This window comes from Felis catus, chromosome D4, assembly GCF_018350175.1.
Source record: "Felis catus isolate Fca126 chromosome D4, F.catus_Fca126_mat1.0, whole genome shotgun sequence".
NCBI lineage: Eukaryota > Metazoa > Chordata > Mammalia > Carnivora > Felidae > Felis > Felis catus.
This window is the reverse complement of record NC_058380.1, coordinates 82,512,471-82,530,454: the sequence shown is the minus strand read 5'-3', so window position 1 is coordinate 82,530,454 and position 17,984 is coordinate 82,512,471. Positions and strand designations below refer to the sequence as shown.

At 48.0% G+C, this 17,984-nt stretch overlaps 1 protein-coding gene across 12 annotated transcripts in view; it reads left to right on the top strand.

Annotated features, from left to right (window-relative positions):
- The window catches only part of DENND1A (DENN domain containing 1A), a 510,341-nt gene that overhangs the window by 437,498 nt on the left and 54,859 nt on the right, over positions 1–17,984 (top strand). For all 12 annotated transcript variants that reach the window (XM_045043640.1, XM_045043639.1, XM_045043642.1 and 9 more), the window contains 5 exons: positions 6,080–6,184; positions 6,567–6,654; positions 8,540–8,580; positions 10,860–10,931; positions 12,178–12,234. In XM_045043640.1, the coding sequence (XP_044899575.1) occupies positions 6,080–6,184; positions 6,567–6,654; positions 8,540–8,580; positions 10,860–10,931; positions 12,178–12,234 (363 nt within the window). The remainder of the gene's footprint in view (positions 1–6,079; positions 6,185–6,566; positions 6,655–8,539; positions 8,581–10,859; positions 10,932–12,177; positions 12,235–17,984) is intronic.

The window sequence follows — 17,984 nt, the reverse complement described above, 5'->3', positions numbered from 1 at the left end:
ATGGAAAACTTCCAATTTATGCAAAGTAAATGAACTCCCACATACCCATTACCCAGCTTCCACAATTATAAACATTCTGTCTTTTTTATAGATTAAAAAAATTCTAATTATAGTAAAACACACATAACATAAAATTCACAATAACCATTGTTAAATGTACAGTTCAGTGGCATTAAGCACATTCATATTGTTGTGCGGCCATCACCACCATCCATTTCTGGAACTTTTTTCATCTTGCAAAGAGGAAAGTCCTGTTAACCAGCCCCCATCCCTCCCCATCCAGCCTCTGGCAACCACCTTTCTACTTTCTGTCCCCAGGAAGTTGACTACTCTAGATATACGTAGAATCAGACAGTATTTGTCCGTTTGTTCTTGGCTTATTTTATTTAACATGATGTTTTAAAGGTTCAAACATATTATGGAATGTGCCAGAAATTCTTTCCCTTTTAAGGCTGAATGATACTTCGTTGCACGTATATCCATTCACCTGCAGACCTTTGGGTTGCTTCTGGCTTTTTGGCTACTTTGAGTAATGTCTGTAAACATAACATCCTGCCATTCTTGGATCATCTCCACCTTCAGCTACTCCCCACCCCTCAACTGATAGTAGTATTACTTACAGGAAATGTGTTTTATTCATGTTTATATTCCTCTAATATAGATCCTGGCACATAGTGGGTGTTTTTTAAATGTTTGAATGGCTCAATCTTGCAAAATTACTGTTTATATATTTTTAAGCAAGGGCCATAAAGGAGTGCCTCGTTTTTTCCCCTTAGAATTGCAGAATAAATGTGCACATAAAATTTTGATAAATCGGGGCGCCTGGGTGGCTCAGTCGGTTGAGCGTCCGACTTCGGCCCAGGTCATGATCTTGCGGTCCGTGGGTTCGAGCCCTGCATCGGGCTCTGTGCTGACAGCTCAGAGCCCGGAGCCTGTTTCAGATTCTGTGTCTCCCTCTCTCTGACCCTCCCCTGTTCATGCTCTGTCTCTCTCTGTCTCAAAAATAAATAAACATTAAAAAAAAATTTTTTAAAATTTTTTAATAAATTTGTGCAGGAAAATAAGGAGTGTAGTACTTTAAGTATGGACCAGCAGAACGAGGAAAGTTGTCTCCTCAGAAGACTGTAAGAGGAGATTTTATTTTTACGCCAGTACCCACAAAGCTGTGGATAAAAGCCATTCATTTCTAGGAGTCTCAAAAACCTCTGGAATCACCAACTTCACCTGTTAACAAAGATTGATTCATTAGTAATGAAGTTTTCAATTGGTTCCATATGTCAAGAAGATAATCCAGGAGTAAAACTTGTCTGTTGGTACCAAAGTCCTTGATAGGGTTAAGCAGCTGTGTTTTACTGTCCTCCGGGTCATAGATGGAAAACTCTACTAATGTGATCTAAGCTTGAACACTCACGGTCTGCCTTGCCTGCATTCATGTAGCTGTCCGCCAGTGGTCCCATCACTAAATGTCGCCTAAGAAGACAAAAGGTTTAATCAGCATAACAGGAGAACTAAATCAGCAATTCTTACAAAGGAGGGTTTCAGGAGACACCCACCCTTACTCCTCTCCGCTGCAGGGAGTGGAGTGGGGTGGCCTTTTCAACCACAGGAGGGAGAACCGAATAGCTGGGGCAAATGGTTCAGCTTCCTTGGTCTGGACCTGTGGCAGAAAGCCTTCACGGTCGGTTGCTTACCCCTGGGAGTGTTCATCTCTGTGGGGCTGGTGCGTGGGGCATCTGTCCACACTGAGACCACAGGCTCCTGTGGCAGCAACCAGGGTCAAGCTCATGACCCTGAAAACATGAGGGGTCCCAACCTGAAGGAGTCACACGCTCTCGTACAGATGACCAAACAGAACTGGGGCCTCGGAGACAACCTGGGCCTGGAGTGGACCTCATGCGTGATGGCTGGGCTTTGAAGGCCATTGCCATTTATGGGTCTCGTGACCTTGGGCAAGTGACCCTCCCTGTTATTCTGTAAGGATTTAGGTGAACTGTGGTGATTACCATTTCCTTAGATGGTGAGTAGCTCCAGGGAAGTGCGCCCTCTGTGCCTGTGGTCAGCCAGACCCCTATACGTGACAAGGGGTGACAGTTTCCCTGTTTGTCACCAGGATTAGAATTAAACAGTTGCTCTACATAGATGGGATTTGCTTACCTGACTTCTGTTCACGCTTTCAGGATCCGCCAAGATGTGCCCACTTTCTTGCACAGTTTCTGGCCTGCTACCCTGGGAGGATTAGCCTTTTTGTCTCCTGGCTCCTGTGGACATTTTGCCGCCCACCCCACTCCAGTAGCTCTACACTGTATGTTAGCATTTGTCCCCGTGTCTAACTGACACTGCTGATGCTGTCCTTTAAGCTTTTTACAGAAAAAGCCCCCATTGTCACATTTTCCCTGAATCTTTCCCGTCCGTGCCCTTTTGTCCATTTTTATGGTGCAGACATCTGATCCAGGGGGGATGTCACCTCCAGTAAGTAGGCAACAGGCCCAAAGTGTTCGTGTCTCCATAAAGCTGAGATTCTTTCTGCTCTCCTACAACTAAATTCTGCCTCAGGCTACCCTTACATACAAATCTGGTTGCAAACTCTCTCTCGAATTTATTGGTCCCTCAGCAGACTTCTTCCTGGCAGTACTGGGCCACAGCTCTAGGAGTGAATGCTAACAGCTCCAATGAGCATTTCCTCCAAGGAGCTCTACTAAGCTCCCTGGACACCAGTGTCACTCACCTGGCATCGTGATCGGAGACCTCTTTACCATCAGGCCAAGGGGTGTCTCAGCCACACCAAGACCACGGGGCTCCTGTGGCAGGAACCAGGGTCGGCTCATCCTGTGGTTCTTTAAGCAACATTCCTGAGCTTCTAGCAGCGGCGGGCGTGGAGGTGGGGATATAGAAGGGGCCTCTGCACTGTGTCTGGGCAGTGTAGCCCGAAGTCCAGCAGGACCTCTGCCCTCTTTAGCTCCTGGTCATAGGGACACCAGTGAAGATTACTCAGCACCCAGGGAGTATGCCAGGCAGGGTGGGAGGATTGAGCAGGGGTGAGTGACTGCCACACAGAGGCCTGTGTTTAAGAGGAAGATAGTCCAGGGGCGCCTGGGTGGCTCAGTCGGTTGAGCATCTGACTTCAGCTCAGGTCATGATCTCACAGTTTGTGGGTTCAAGCCCTGTGTCGGGCTCTGTGCTGACAGCTCGGGGCCTGGAGCCTGCTTCGGATTCTGTGTCTCCCTCTCTCTCTCTCTCCTCCCCTGCTCATGCTCTGTCTCTCTCTCTCCTTCAAAAATAAATAAAAACATTTTTAAAAATTTAAAAATTTTTTTTAAAAAAAGAGGAAAATAGTCCAGGTGCAAGGAACAGAAGTGGCAAACGCAAGGAAGCAAGTGGAAAAGGACATGCCATGTGATCAGGAGAAATGCACTTAGAGCAGAAGGTACCTGCTGGGGGGGGGGGGTTATGGGGAGGAATAAGGGACACAAAAGGACTCTGGAAAAGAAACCTGGGCTCAGCTTAGGAAGGGTTTATCTGCCCAGCTAAGGAGCTAGGACCGTTTCTCTCCTCTCCCACACGGGACCCTGTGTCCATAACTCCCGAGCTGCTAAGTGTGCGATGTTGAGTGAAACAGGTGCCCTCTTGCCAGCGTGAGGCTTATAATCTGGTGGAAGAAGTGAACATTAATCAGATCATCACGAAGTTTAACCCCTCTGCAGTCACAGTTCCTGAGTAGGCTAGTAGCATGATCTAACGTGCATTTTAGAAATCCTAAAGAACTGGAGTAGACAGGAGGGGACATAGAATTCAGTCTCCACCATGGTGAGCAGGCCTGTGCCAGGCAGTGATGGCAAATAGGGACAAACTTGAGACCTTTCCCTGGCAAACCAAGGAGGACTTGGGCAGTGTGATAGGTTCATGGGTAGCTGTGGACAGTGCCAGCTTAAGAAAGAAACATGGGGCGCCTGGGTGGCTTAGTCACTTGAACGTTCTACTTCAGCTCAGGTCATGATCTCACGGCTTATGGGTTCAGGCCCCTCATCAGGCTCTGTGCTGACAGCTCAGAGCCTGGTGCCTGCTACAGATTCTGTGTCTCCCTCTCTCTGCCTCTCCTTGCTCACGTGTGCACGTGCTCTCTCTCTCTCTCTCTCTCTCTCTCTCTCTCTCTCTCTCAAAAGTAAAGATTAAAAAAATTTTGTTTTAGAAAGAAACAGATTTGGGGTAAAGTCTGGGTGGGATTAAAATTGAGAGTTTTGGCCATTTTGAGTTTAAGGTGCTAAAGGACCATCCAGATGGGGATTGAGACAGATATGGTTTTAGAGCAAAGGATGCCAAGCTACAGTATTATCAGGAGTCATCCGTGTATGGGTGACACTGCTCATGGATGAGATGGCCTGGAGAGGGACTTCATTGCCCTGCTGTGGTTCCCAGGATGGGAAGCAGAACTTGCAGGCCACAAGGATGGGATGTTAGGTGGGCCTTTGCTATCACTAGCCCATCTCAGCTGTTCAGCAAGGAAGGTGTAGATACATGTCAGAGTAGCAAGTGTCATGAAAAGCTCTTTTTCCTGAGGAACCACTATGCTTTTTGTCCTCATGGACAATTGTAAAGTTTGCACATTTCCCTTCTTGCTTTTGCAGCCAGGAAACTCAGAGCTAATTTTGTAACTTTGTTTTAGGAACCATATGTACAGGATGTGCATATCCAGATACTCTTTTCCTAAGTAAACACGTTTTATATATTTACGTATTCTTCAGCTCTGATTTTTTTCTTTGTTTCAGGTGCCGGTGTAGGCTGTCTCCGATCCTTTGTAAAATTAGGTGGGGTTTAACTGTATAAAAATAAGCACTCCCCCCACCCTAATTGGGGGGGGGGAGGGGCATCCTGGCACCTTTTGTAGAATGTCTGCCCAATTGCTGAGCTAATATTGGCTAGACTGAAGCAGGAGGAACCCTTGGAATTTACAGCAACCAGACAGTAAATTTAACACTCACACAACTCATTAAAACAGGATAAAAGTGCAGCTTCAAACATCTCTGTGTTTGCCACCAAGTCTGTGAAGGGAGGAGTCCCTTTAATTCAGTTCAAGGTAGAAAAGTCTGATCTTTCAGAATTGAGGATCCACCACTGGAATTAAAGACTTGTCTGAGTAGATGAGCACTCCAGATACCTTCAAAGAAGGATCGAGGTGTTGACTACAAGGATGGGCTGTGTCTTCCGCTTAGGGTGTTATTTTCTTCACTCATAAAGTGTAGTTTGGTTAAAGCGTACCTTCCTCGTCAAACGTCATAAGCACACAGTTGACTGGATGGTAAATCTTATTTTTCATCATCCCCGCTTTTTAATATAAATAATCATTTTAGGGGCGCCTGGGTGGCTCCGTTGATTAAGCATCCAGCTCTTGGTTTTTGCTCAGGTGGCGATCTCGAGGTCGTGAGATCGAGCCTACCTCTGGCTCCGTGCCGAGCACGGAGTGTGCTTGGGATATTCATTCTCTCTCCCTCATAAGCGTTTTCAAAGTAAAAAAGTAAATATTTTAAATTTATAATTTGCTAATGGTTGAGAGCCCTGTGTAAATGGTTTCCAAACTGTGTTCCATGGCCGAGGCCTCAGGGACTGCAAAAGTACTGGGGTGAGAGAGGAGGCCCAGCAAGGAGAGCCCAGCCACCACCACCCCTGCCCCTTGCTTCCCAAAGAGCATCTGGGCAGTTTTACTATCAGGGCTCCATCTGTACAAGGTGCTACCCGAAGAAAGGATTCTCTTCAAAGTGAAGAGAAAAGCTTGGAAATTAATCACGTTGGAAGGCACATCCCACTGGCTTGCTGTCGGGATATGACTGGCTCCTATGGAAGGGGCCAGGGGTGGGGTTCAGAAGCTCCGCCTCCCACCAGCTCTGGGACTTTGGGGGGTGGCTTTTCCTCTCTGAAACCGCCTCCTCTTCCACAGAATAGAATGCCTTCAATGACAGTAGCCACTTCGCCAGGTAAACGGGGATTAAATAAATTAGCAGATGGAGAAGTGCCGTCTAACTGAGTCTAAGAACTGACCGCCTTCGCCCTGTGCCTCCAACCCTCCTCTCCCATCTCCATTTCTCAGGAGGAGCCAATCACCTTCTGTGAAGAAGCCTTTGTGTCCCATTATCGCTCGGGAGCCATGAGGCAGTTCCTGCAGAACGCCATCCAGCTACAGCTCTTCAAACAGGTACCGGCCCTCCTGAGGGTGGCCGTGTCTGGACCGCCGATGGGGCTCTCTGCAGCTGTCATGTGGGATGGACCGAGGCTCAGCCTGAAAGGGCTCCGGGTCTGGGGAGGGGGAGTGGGCGCAGAGGGTGGTCAGCGACCAGACGGGCCCTTCACAAATGTGCCGTTCGATTTCACAAGTTATCATAAACATGCAGCCAGTATTTTGAAAACTCACTTTAAAAAACAAAACCAAACAAAACAAAAACCTCACGGTTCCAAAGGCCCTTTCCTGTCTTGGGAAACGTAGCGGTTCTTTGGTTGTACCCTCAGGTGCCCAGCTGAATGGTTTTCCCTCTGTTTCTTTGCATCAGCTGTTGCGCTTTTGTTCTTTCTTTATATAGTTTATCGATGGTAGACTGGATCTTCTCAATTCTGGCGAAGGTTTCAGTGACGTTTTTGAAGAGGAGATCAGCATGGGCGAGTATGCTGGTGAGAAAGCGTTTTATTTTCCTTTCCGTGCTGTGGGCCGTTATGTGGGACTAGAGTGTGCGTGGCAAGGAGTGACATTAGCTTCTTTTTCCCTTCAGTGGGGGTTACGGAGAGACTGATTTCACCCTTGAAATGCTTGAGGAGTCCCTCTTCATTTTCTGATACGACAGAGGTACCTTGGCCTGTCTGAGATCTTCTGTCCTGAGGTCACCTGCTTCCCCTGGGTGGCCAAAGTCTAGTTAAATGTAGTGGCCAGCATGCTACAGCACAAAGCACTCAGGATGTCGAGTTAGAAGAGCTGGCTTCAAATCGGGGCCCCCACTTCCAGCAAAGTAGTGAGAACTTGGTCAGGCCACGTCCCCTCTTCAGCTGAAGCGTCCCCGTCTAAGCACCGAGGAGAACGCTGCCCACCTCACAGGAATCCTGTGGAGATTAACTCAGAGTCCATGAGGAAAGGCCCGTGCAGCCATCAGGACAGGATGCTAGCACAGGTTCACTGCTAAGTGGGCATTTCTTTAAAAGGTGACAGTCATCACAGCGTGCCCGGTCGCCACAGACTATTAGACCTGGAGAGGTCGGCCTCTCCTCTTTCGGAGGAGGCGTCTGAGGCCCAGAGAGGTGTTAGTGACTCTCCAATCCCAATCTGGCCTTCTTTCCGAGTCCCGAAGCCTTAGTCTTTGGCAGTGAAGCCAAAACCAAGTGCAAAATCATAATACTCATGCTGTCAGCCCCCTCATTGCTGGGTGTGTGTCTGGTCTGGACTGAGTTTATAATCCAACTCCTAGAGTCGGGCAGAATCTCACCTGTAAAACCCCGTTTACAGGCCTGACCAGCCTGTGCTGCACGGGGAGCGCAGGTCCCCAATAAACCGAGTCTGTGGACAGTGACAGCGGGTCACTGATAGACATTTCCAGAGCCCCATGGAGTAAGAACCCGAGGACCCGGTTTTGCCCTCGAGGAGCTTTTACTGGTGGCAGAAAGAGATGCGTAACTAAAGACAAACACAGATTAAACCAGTGCAGGAAAAAAGAGCAGAAATAGGCTCTCATGCAGTTAGACTAGGACTCCATTAATCCTCATGCTAACGTGAGAGCTTCACAAAGGAGACCGCACTCTCGGAGTTGAATGCCAATTCTGAGGACAAGACGGGGCTTCCTGTGTTATTAAACTCAGTCAAGTCATTCAGAGCTTCTAGAAAAGCTGTCCGGTGATAAGACCTCCTTATCCCCCCAGATAAAATGAGTAAGTTCCCCAACAGCGCCTCCTTTCCTTTCCCTGTCGCTGTCCCGGTGTGTTGGGGGGCTGAGTGTGTGTCCAGCAGTGTGGGGACACGCAGCCCTGTGGTTCCTGCCCTGGGCTGGCTCACAGAACTTCAGAGAATGTGGACTTCCGAGTGAGTGTTGCCTGTTTTAGAGGGCTGGTCAGAGGAAGGGGCGGGAGAGGCTTAGCGAGGAAATGACATCGGGAGCCGGTCCCTCAGCACAGAGAGTGGGGGAATGGCGGCCGCCAAGGGAACAGCATTGGTGAGGGAATGGAGAAAGCGGGGAATGCAAGTACGGGATGGAAAGGCTGAATGTGGGAGGGGCCCAGACCAGACTGGAGAAGAGAGTCAGGGCTGCTAAGGGGTTGCACCCGAACTCTATCCAGTAGGCAATGGGGGAGGAGGATTTGGGTTGGCGCTCAGGGCACTGATAGGATCAGATCTCAGTTTGAGAAAGAAAACTCGCGGCGGCAACTCACGGCTGCCTCCTGCAGGGAGTAGAGCACGGGAGCCTCACGTGTTTCTCTAGATTTTGAAATTTCCAAGTGCTGCTCGCTGTAAGCAATTGGAGGAACTCCTGAGGGCACATGACATTAACCCGTTCTCTGATTCCTCTTTCCCCAGGCAGCGATAAACTCTACCATCAGTGGCTCTCCACAGTCCGGGTAAGTGTGCACCCCCTCGGAGCTACCCGGGCCCCTCTGAGCCTCCTGGTAGCCCTCTGCCTCCCCTGCCACCCACAGGGTGGTCATCCCGCCTGGGCCCTCCATTCTTTCAGCTGAAGATGCTTCTGTTTGTAAAGCCAGGCCATCGAGTGCCAGGTGGGGGCTTGTAGGAGGAGTCTGTCCGAAGCATCCTTCTGTGAGGGCAAGGAGAGCCAGGAGAAGCTTCCTCGTCTCAGGAAGCTGGCCCAGGAGTGTTGAGTGGATGTTGTCATCCTAGAGCGTTTTCTGGGGCGTCTCCTTCCAGACCAGCACGATTGGGACATTTTCGTGGGAAAACCAAAAATGTGTCCCTCTCGCCGCCCTGCAGTGTTTTTCACAGCAAAGGCTCCCAGGAGGGTGGAGAGCAAATCACTGGTTTTTTTATTTTTATTTTTTTTTTATCCCCTCGCTGTAGTTATGAACAGTTTCTGGCTGTGTTAGAAGCCAGGTGCCTAGGTCTTCAGAAGCCACTAAAGAATTCAACTTCTCGCCTTTGCCCGGGTTTATCAGTGTGCATGTGCTGAAGGCTTCCTGTGTACCGGAGGCCATGCTGGGGACACAGTGGGGAGCAGAAAGACGCAGGCCCTGCCCTGGGGAGCTTGCTGTCTTCTCGGGGAGGCACACGTAAACAGGCAACAGCAACATAATGTGATAAGTGTTCTTTTCTGCTTACGAGCCAAGCACACCACTGCCAAGTCAGGTCCCTTGGAAGTGGCTGCATTTGGCCGAGAGTAAGGAATTCCTCAATGAAAGACCTCTTTTGTTCTTCTTGTATGGCCAAACACTGCACTTGGCAAATCACAGACCAGCAATAAGGACTTGCTGATTGATTGATAAAAGGAGTTTTAATATTCCAAAGGACCATTGAAATAGGATACTGAGTAATTTTGGAAAGCAGTATGGAATAAATGAGCAGGTCAAAATTTCATATTGTCCTATGACACAGAATGCTTTCTGGGTCAGACTGCAATGTTTTTTAATTAAAGCTCAAAATTTCTAATACGGGCTGTTACCAAAAATTGTGCTAAGTGTTAATCCTAATAATTACATTACTGTATCCTATTCTTTTATATGCCCACTCGATCCAGTCTCTGTTCGAATCAGTTAGAATTATCTTTCCGAACCAGCACAAATCAGATTATGTGATACATTTGATTAAAAATCCTCTGGAGTGCCGGCTCCATATCCTGGCCCTTCGTGAGCTGACCTCATCTGGCCTCAGCCCCGCTGGCCATTCCTCCCATGATGCACTGACCACTTCCTAGGATCGCATGGCTTTTCAGCCTCTGCACTTTTTTTAATGTGCTCTTCCCTATCTCTCGAATGCCCTTACCCATCCTATCCCCCTATGTGAACTCCTCATCATCCCTCATGGACCAGGCCAAATGCTTCATCCTCTTAACTCCTTCTCTGACCTTGCAGACCACGAGCTGCCTCCACCTGCCTTGCGCACACAGGTAGTGCGGCCCTCAGGACCTTCGGCTGCGGCTATTTACCCTGGGGCACGCCCCCCCCCCCATACTGGAGGTCCTTGACGGCTTAGGCCAGCCTTCCCGTGACTCCATATCCTGCAAGGCTAACACAGGTGCCTCCGCAGTGAGGGCTCACAAAATACCTAGAGCCTGTGCACTACGTATCCATCCCTTGGCCTCCTTTGTGTCCTGGGAAAGCCATCTTTCCTCCTCTTCTCCCCGCTCTCCCAGAGAACCTAAACCAAGAAATTGGTATGTCGGATGTGTACGAGAGCCATGATTAATGTTGATGGCTACTCATTCTTTCCTTTTCTCAAGATATCAATGTTAAGGGAGGCAGCCTGCCAGAGTGATTAAAACTAACAACACAGAAAACCAAGGTGAGGAAAGGAAGGCACATGATTCCGGGTAGCCAAATAAACTAGAATTTCTTGAGAAGTCATAGATTGCTATGGGGAAACCGTGCCTCAGAGAGCCTGGGAAGAGCTTTTCTTCCAGCCAGCAGACTGGTGCCAACCAAAATACTGGGCCCCCCTGCACCTAGTTATCAGTGTCTGGATCCGCACCCTGCTCTCCCAGAACCACCCATGGTGATTCTACCATGGCCGTAACTGCTTGCCCAGGACCAGTTACCATCTAGGCCTGTTTCGCTAATTAAATTACACGCTCTTGGAATGTTGCTTAACTTGTTTAAAGGGAAGAGGTTTCTGTTGGTGTTGGCCTACTGTTCTCTTCAGTCCAAGTTGCCAATTGATGTTTTTACTATAGAAAGGAAGCGGAGCCATTCTGAATACCGTGAAAACAAAGGCGAACCCAGCTATGAAGACTGTCTATAAGTTTGTGAGTACGGGTCTTGCACTCAGGATCCAAACAGATCTGTCCCTTAGCATGACTAAACCCTTAAATACACCTGACCCTGCCTTGCAGAGGTGAATCAGGGGCTGGCTGTATCCTAAAGCTTCCGAGGCTCTTAGAATCATGTAGTGTTGATATTTTGTGACCAGGTCAGTGATGTTTTTCATTGAAACTGTTTGTGCTCACAGTTGCTGCCCTCAAGAAATGGGAAGCTACGGGTTTTAGCTTGTACTAAAATAGAGACTGGGTGGCTTAAGATGCCGGCTGTTCTGTGCCGGTGTCCCTGGGACCTGGAGGCGTGGTCTGCGGAGTGTTCTGGTAAAACCTTTCCTGTGGGTATCCCCATTATCACGTCAAAATAAAGCAGCTCCTTTGCTGGTTACTGAAGACCGTTCACGGTGGGACACACTCCCTGATTTTTGTCCCCAATTCTTCATCAATCTCTCTCACCACTGCCCTATAGGACGTGCATTGTTTGTGAAACCCATGCCCACAAGCAGAGAGAAAATAGGAGAACACGTCAGTTCCCGATCCGATGTGCCATCTTTTACAAGCCTCAAGTATTTTTTTTTTTTTCTCATGGTTTCTCTTGCTTGCTAATTTGACTGTGAGCCACTTAACTGGGGTGGTTTTGTTTTATTTCCATTTTTAATTTTGTTAGTCCTTCCCGTGCTTAAACTGTAGTTATTTTAACCGGGCGGGTGGCCTGCCAAGAGAACCACACAGGTCTGAAACGACAGAAAATAAAAGCTAGGGTGTGTGCCGAAATGAGATTTAAGGAACGGCACTAGGGGCACCCAGCAACGTGTCTGCCCAGGCATTCAGCCCCGGCAGAAAATTGGTCCTGAGGCCCTGCCCTGCTGAAATGTAATAGATACTCACATTCTGGCAGCCTCAAAAGCTGCTGCTCGACACTTACTGGTGGCTATCACCGGGCTGCTGAGATAAATAATCATAGAGAGCAGATGAAGGGCTTTGGAAGGGGGGGAAAAAAAATCAGTGCCATCAAAATGCAGAAAATAAAATCTCCGTAGCCTCTTTAAGGGATTTTTTTTTTTAACCTCTTAACATTGTATTTGTTTTCATAGCCATTATGTTTTCGACTTGATGATCCCATTTTTCCTTCCTTTTTCTAGTAATCAGAGAAGGTGATTCACGACGGATCGAAATCAAGCATAGTCCCTGCTGGAAACAGAGAGGGAATCTTAACTTAAATTAATTTTTCATGCAGGCAAAAGATCATGCAAAAATGGGAATAAAAGAGGTGAAAAACCGCTTGAAGCAAAAGGTACTTGAAGTTCTTATTCAAAATGTATAAGCACCGTGTATGAAATGCGTGGCCACAAAAAAGTATGATGTGATCAATAGAGGGCTGTTTGATACAGTGTTGTTAGCACACTTCAAAATGCATTACCAGCTGTCCGGGAGTTTTCACACTGTTATAAATATTCACAGACAAAAAACTGTCTTCAAATAACATTAAGACTGGCTTAAACCCACAAAGGCAAGCAAGTTCAGAGTCCCCACTGCCAGTCTGCCCCTTGCCCACCCCACCAGGCCTGGGGTTCACCGGGCTGTATCGAAATTGGCTCAGCGCCACCCCCACCCCCCACCCCCCACCCCCCATCTGGGCACCACAGCCGACCTCTGCCCTGGGGCTGCTTAGGACCAAAACCCAGAAGCATCTCCAGGGAAATGACTGCCATGATCCCGGCAGGCACCTGGCCACCATGCAGACATAGGGCACAAAGGGTGGGTTTCTGGAGGACGCCGCGGGCTCTCCTCACGGTGGTGGGTTCACCAAGAGGAGCCCAGCAGTTCCCATTTCAGACTCTCGGGAGACAGGGAGAGGACTTTGATTATCTTCCTGGACCATCAGTAAAATGGTATGAAACCTACAGCTGCACGCTGGCCCGGAGTCCCCTGCCTGATTCTCTAGCCTTGTACAGGGAGGTGAACATAGCAGAGGGCATTTTTATATTATGATGAACGTCATCAGTATTACTGTGGTCACCCTTCAGTCACCACTTCCTAAGGATGGTCCGTGCTGGGGGCTTTTACATTTAAGCCTTAGAACAGCCCCGGGGCGGGGTATTATTCCTATTTTGTGTGTAAAGAGACTAGACTGTGGTTCGGAGGTGAAGGAATTTGCCCAAGGACACACTGCCGGAGCCTACAGAAGTGAGATCAGGTTCCAGACCCGTCCGTTTCTAGCATCCATGCTGTTACGACAAGAGCATTTCTTACTGCCCGTCTAAAACAAGTGTTTGCTTTTCCAAAAGATGTTTGGGAGCACTTGACTTCGTTATCCCACACCCCCCAGTGTGCAACTCGAACAAGGGCCTTTGTCTATCTTGGCAGTTTTTAAAAAAATTGAAAGCAGTTTTAATTTTATGAAGTCAGAAAGGACCTCTCATTAACTTGCAATGGTCAAAGGAGTTGATTCCTTTCTTTTAATTGCAAAATAATTTGTTCTGACTAAGCATTTAAATTCCTAGTTTCAGCTGAGAGTGAATTTTTAACGGCCAAGATTCAAGTCCCGAAATAAAACTCCTGTCATGTAAATCCAGATAGACCTTAACTGTGGTCTGTTGCACCCTGCCAGAGGCCGGCAGGTGGAATTCTTGGATGTTAAGTCCTATACACACTTTTTTATCTCCTACCCCAGCCGCGTGTAACTGAGTGGGATAAAATACAGAGTGACAGGGAGCGGGGAGTTCTCTCCCCAAATTTTCCCTCCTTGATGACCTGATCTCGGCTCAGCTGGTGTTAGAATACTACTGGAAGTAAGTAAAGAAAGGGGTCCCTCCTCAGGCGGAGGACAGATGTTCCTTATTGGTCGGATCTGCTCTCTGCAGGCCATCGCCTCCCTCCTGGTACACGGAAGCGCTGGGCCTTCCGAAAATCCCCTTTTTATGATACGTAGCATTTCTGCAAATAACCGGTTCCGCTCCGGTTTTGTGATGTTGTTGTTCAAAGCTTCACTTAAACAATCCAGATCGCGCTCCTTCCACGCCGCCCCCCCCCCCCCCCCCGCCTTCCTCTCCTTGATAGTATCTAAAGCAGATTTTTCCCTCCCCTTCTCCTCTTCCCCCTGCCAGTCTTTTCAAGAATAGCTTCAGGAGATAATGTTCTATAGAAAGTGTCAGTACATTTCAGGTGACACAAATGGTGAAGGCATTTTATAGAAATGTGGCTTGTCACCATCGGACTGTTGACAGATCTATTAGTGCACCTTTTTCAATTTTCACTTTTCCCCCCTTCGGTCTTACAGATTTCTACAGGCTTGATATTTTGCAGTTGTTCTTGGAAGAGCTATTTTGTAATTGAAACTCTAGCATTGTTCCGTGCAGACAGGACTTGGTCTTCAGTGATGTGCTCTCCTGCTCCCTTTCTTGAGCTAATTTAGGATTTGGCTTCATCTGACCTCTCTCACTGCGGCAGAAAATATTTCCTTGGCTTTTTTTTTTGTTCCCCTCCCCCCCCACCCCCCACCCCCCACCCCCCCCTTCACACAGCAACATATCCGTGTGGCTCCCCAGATGCGTCTAATACAGACATCTCAAGTTTGGTTTCTGCTATGAAATTGAGGCAGTTCCCAACAAAGATCCAATTTTCAAATGTACTGGGTTGCCACCTGGCCTCCTCTAACTCTGCATAGTGATGGTGACCTCGCAGATATAATCAAGAACCCAATCTTGCCCTCTGCGCTCCCGCCTTGGGTTTGAATTGCAAATAGAAAATGTGGGGCCGACCTGCGGAGAGGTCACCATGGTGTGTGGAGGGTCCATCTCTAATATGACTGCACTGGGCCCCTTTTCCATCCCTTGTTCATTTGTGCAGCAGATTTTCAAAGCATCTGAAAGAGGAGCTTTCACGGTATCCGTGTGACCATTGGCAAATAATTGTTAATAGATACTATAGTGCGGCTTTATTCCGTACCTGCTCTGCTTCAGCCCAACAACAAAAAAAAAAAAAAAAAAAAGAAGAAGAAGAAGGAGGATGGATAATAACATGTTTCTCGGGATAAATGCAGCAAGGTGGTCAAGTTCTTCTGTAGCTTGGCCTTCTTTGAAGTCAAGCTCAAAATTAGGAAGAAGAAGAAATGGCCAAGATGCTTCCCGGCTGTCGCTTTCTAAACAGAGTGTAGTGCTTTCCTCCAGAGCATCTCCCCCCGCCCCCGCTCCCCCCACTAGACCTGGCCTCCAAAAGAGCGCCGCCGTGTGGCTGGGCTTGTGACTGTCAACAGATTGCACTCCTACAGCGTCACACGAGGGTGGCTTCGGAGTGCTGTTTGGAAAACAGTGGCCGCACACACGCTCCTTCTCACCTGCAAGGAGCATTAAGATATTCACATCAGAATGTCATTTTGTCGTCTCCTGGGAAACCCCTGAAGAATTACCTTTTTTCTTCCGTATTAGAGTGACTGAATCGAATGGGCCCATTTCGCAGCCCTTTTTAAAGTTTTAAATCTTTGATCTTGGAGACACAAATCGAGCTTGTCGATAAAGAGCTTTTGATGGAAAGGAGCAAATTCACAGCTGGGTTAGCGAAGCCTCGAGTTTCTGGCCAAACATCTCCTGGTGTACTGAAGGGAGTAAGCGAGTGTGGGGCAGGCAGATCTAGGTAGACTCCCGTAGAACAGACATTTTCACACCTTATCACACAACTGTCAGCTCCCTGTCTCCAACACATTAAAATAACGGCGCAGCCTCATTCACAGAAATTTCCAACTTTGGATATTGTTTCGATATCAATATCCACATTTTAATTTTCATTTGCTGCGGCGTGAGGTAGACTGGAAAAGAAGGGCGCTGCACGAATCTGAACTTGGAGACCAGTAATCTGAGTCGCAGATACTAAGGGCTCAGCCTCACACCCGCCTTTAAACCCCTGGCGCCACGGGGTGGTAGTTGAGCTCCTGAGGTAGATAAGCTGGTTGTGTAGGATATTGACTGTGTGACCTTGAGTAAGTTACTAGACCTCTCTGAACCCAGTTCTTTCTCATCTATAACTAGGAGAAGGATCCATTTTTACTGGATTGTTGTAAGGATTAGAAGAGGTAATGCCTTGCAACAGCAACACTTAGTAGCCACTCATTAAGTGGGAATTTTCATCCTATTCGTTTCCTCATGTCCCACATCGGAGCGGCCGATCTGCCCAGACACCCACGTGTGCATATACCCTGAGAGCATGGCTGACATGGGGTCACCGTCCTTTTGGTCATCCACACAGCCACCAGAGCAATTTTTCTAGGCCACAGCTCTGAGTCACTCTCTTGATTAAAACCTTTCAGGCTTTTCAAACCTTCCTCCACCTCAGCCAGGGGGTTCTTGAAATGCCCCAGCCGCTGGGTCACCTGCCCTTCCTTAACCGGGCTGTGCTCTCTACATACCCCTGGGCCAGGAAGTCTCTACCTACATCTCTGCCTCATGAAGTCCTGTCCTCAGCTCCTTCTGGGTCCAGCCCCCTCCCTAGCTTGTACCCAAGGCCACTCAGCGCCCCCCGCCTCCCCTAGGTTTCTGCCTTCTGCCTTCTCAGAGGTACTCTGTCCAGTGACTTACTGTACATGTCCCTGCCTCTTCCACGGACAGGTGGAGGTTAGACCCTAGTCATGCTTTTTGATTCCAGCAAACCCTTAGGGAAGGTGATGGGAATTGAATTATTTTCTGACTCCTTGGCTTTACCAAGAGATGGGAACTGGTAGGGCCCCCAGGGCTCCTGGTAAGAGATTCGCCACCATGTCGTGGCCTCCGATCTACAGCTGTGTCTAGTGCCTCCCTCCCCTGTGACCCTTCGGGAAGGAAGGAACAGATTTACCCTTCCTGTCAGCTTCTTGGTCTTGCTTTTTCAAAATGACATTTCCATAGTCTTTTTTTTCCCCTTCTGTTTACAAACAAACAACAACAACAAAAAACATGTTTATTGGAGACAATTCAACAAATCAGACAAGCAAAAAGAAAATGACCTGGTTTTATAACCTGCATTTCCACTTACTATATTTTGAGCATTTCCCAGACCACTAAAGGTCTCTCTCTTCCGCTCGTCCTTGTTTTGTGTGGCTGCGGAAAATTTTATCTGATGGGCATATATACATTAGTCAGTCCCTTCGTTGGATACTTAAGTTAGTTCCAGTTTCTTCTAGGCAGGTATTCTCATAAGTAAAACGTTGCAGGAATTCTTAATTGTTTCATTAGGATAAATTTCTAGGAATGTAATTAATGGGCCAGAGGGCATGCACCTCTTTTAAGGTTTTGATATAAATTGCCAATTTGTATTCCCTCCAGAAGGGTTTGGGAGTGCCTATTTTCCCAAACCCTTTGCTGACAGCTTCTCAGTTCTTAGACCACAATTTCTTTAATCGCAGGATCTCTACGATGTGTGAGATCTCTGCCGGTAGGTACAACAGAGTTGGCCGCATTTCTTTCTTTACCAGGGCTCCTCCCAGCTTTGCTCTCCCTGGGAGGAAGCAGTGAGGTGTCCTTCCCCAGCTGCAGGAAAGAGTGAAGAAGTTAGTAAGTTAGCGGGGCAAGCCACGGGACTGTGAGAAGTCTTGCGCACTTCAGGATCTCCTAACTGAAGAAAATTAACGGGCAGCATTGTTTTTTGATACGCAAGCACATTTGTATATTGGACATGTTTGCCTTCCAAATGTTCAATTCGATTTACAAAGATTTGTTAGAGAGCATGTACTACTGTATATTGCAGGCTCTGAGGCAGAGAACCCAAACCCCAAGGAAGGCAGTCTTTAGGGACAAGCAGATAAGTGCAAAGAGACCGTGAGGCACGGCAGCATAAGGTCAGTGTTAACAGTAGGGATTTCCAGGGATCACACCTCGCGGTCTCTTGAGCACCTCCTCAGCTCACGATGTCTTCACGCATGCTGCTGTTATGAGTTGATGTCAGTACAAGTGCCAGAAATCCTGTAGTTCTTGGTTCCTCCACTTTCTAGCTTGTGTGGCTTTGGGTGAGTTGCCCTCTTTAAGCCTTGTTTCCTCACCTATAAAAGAGCCATCATCCTGTTTACCTCATGGTTGC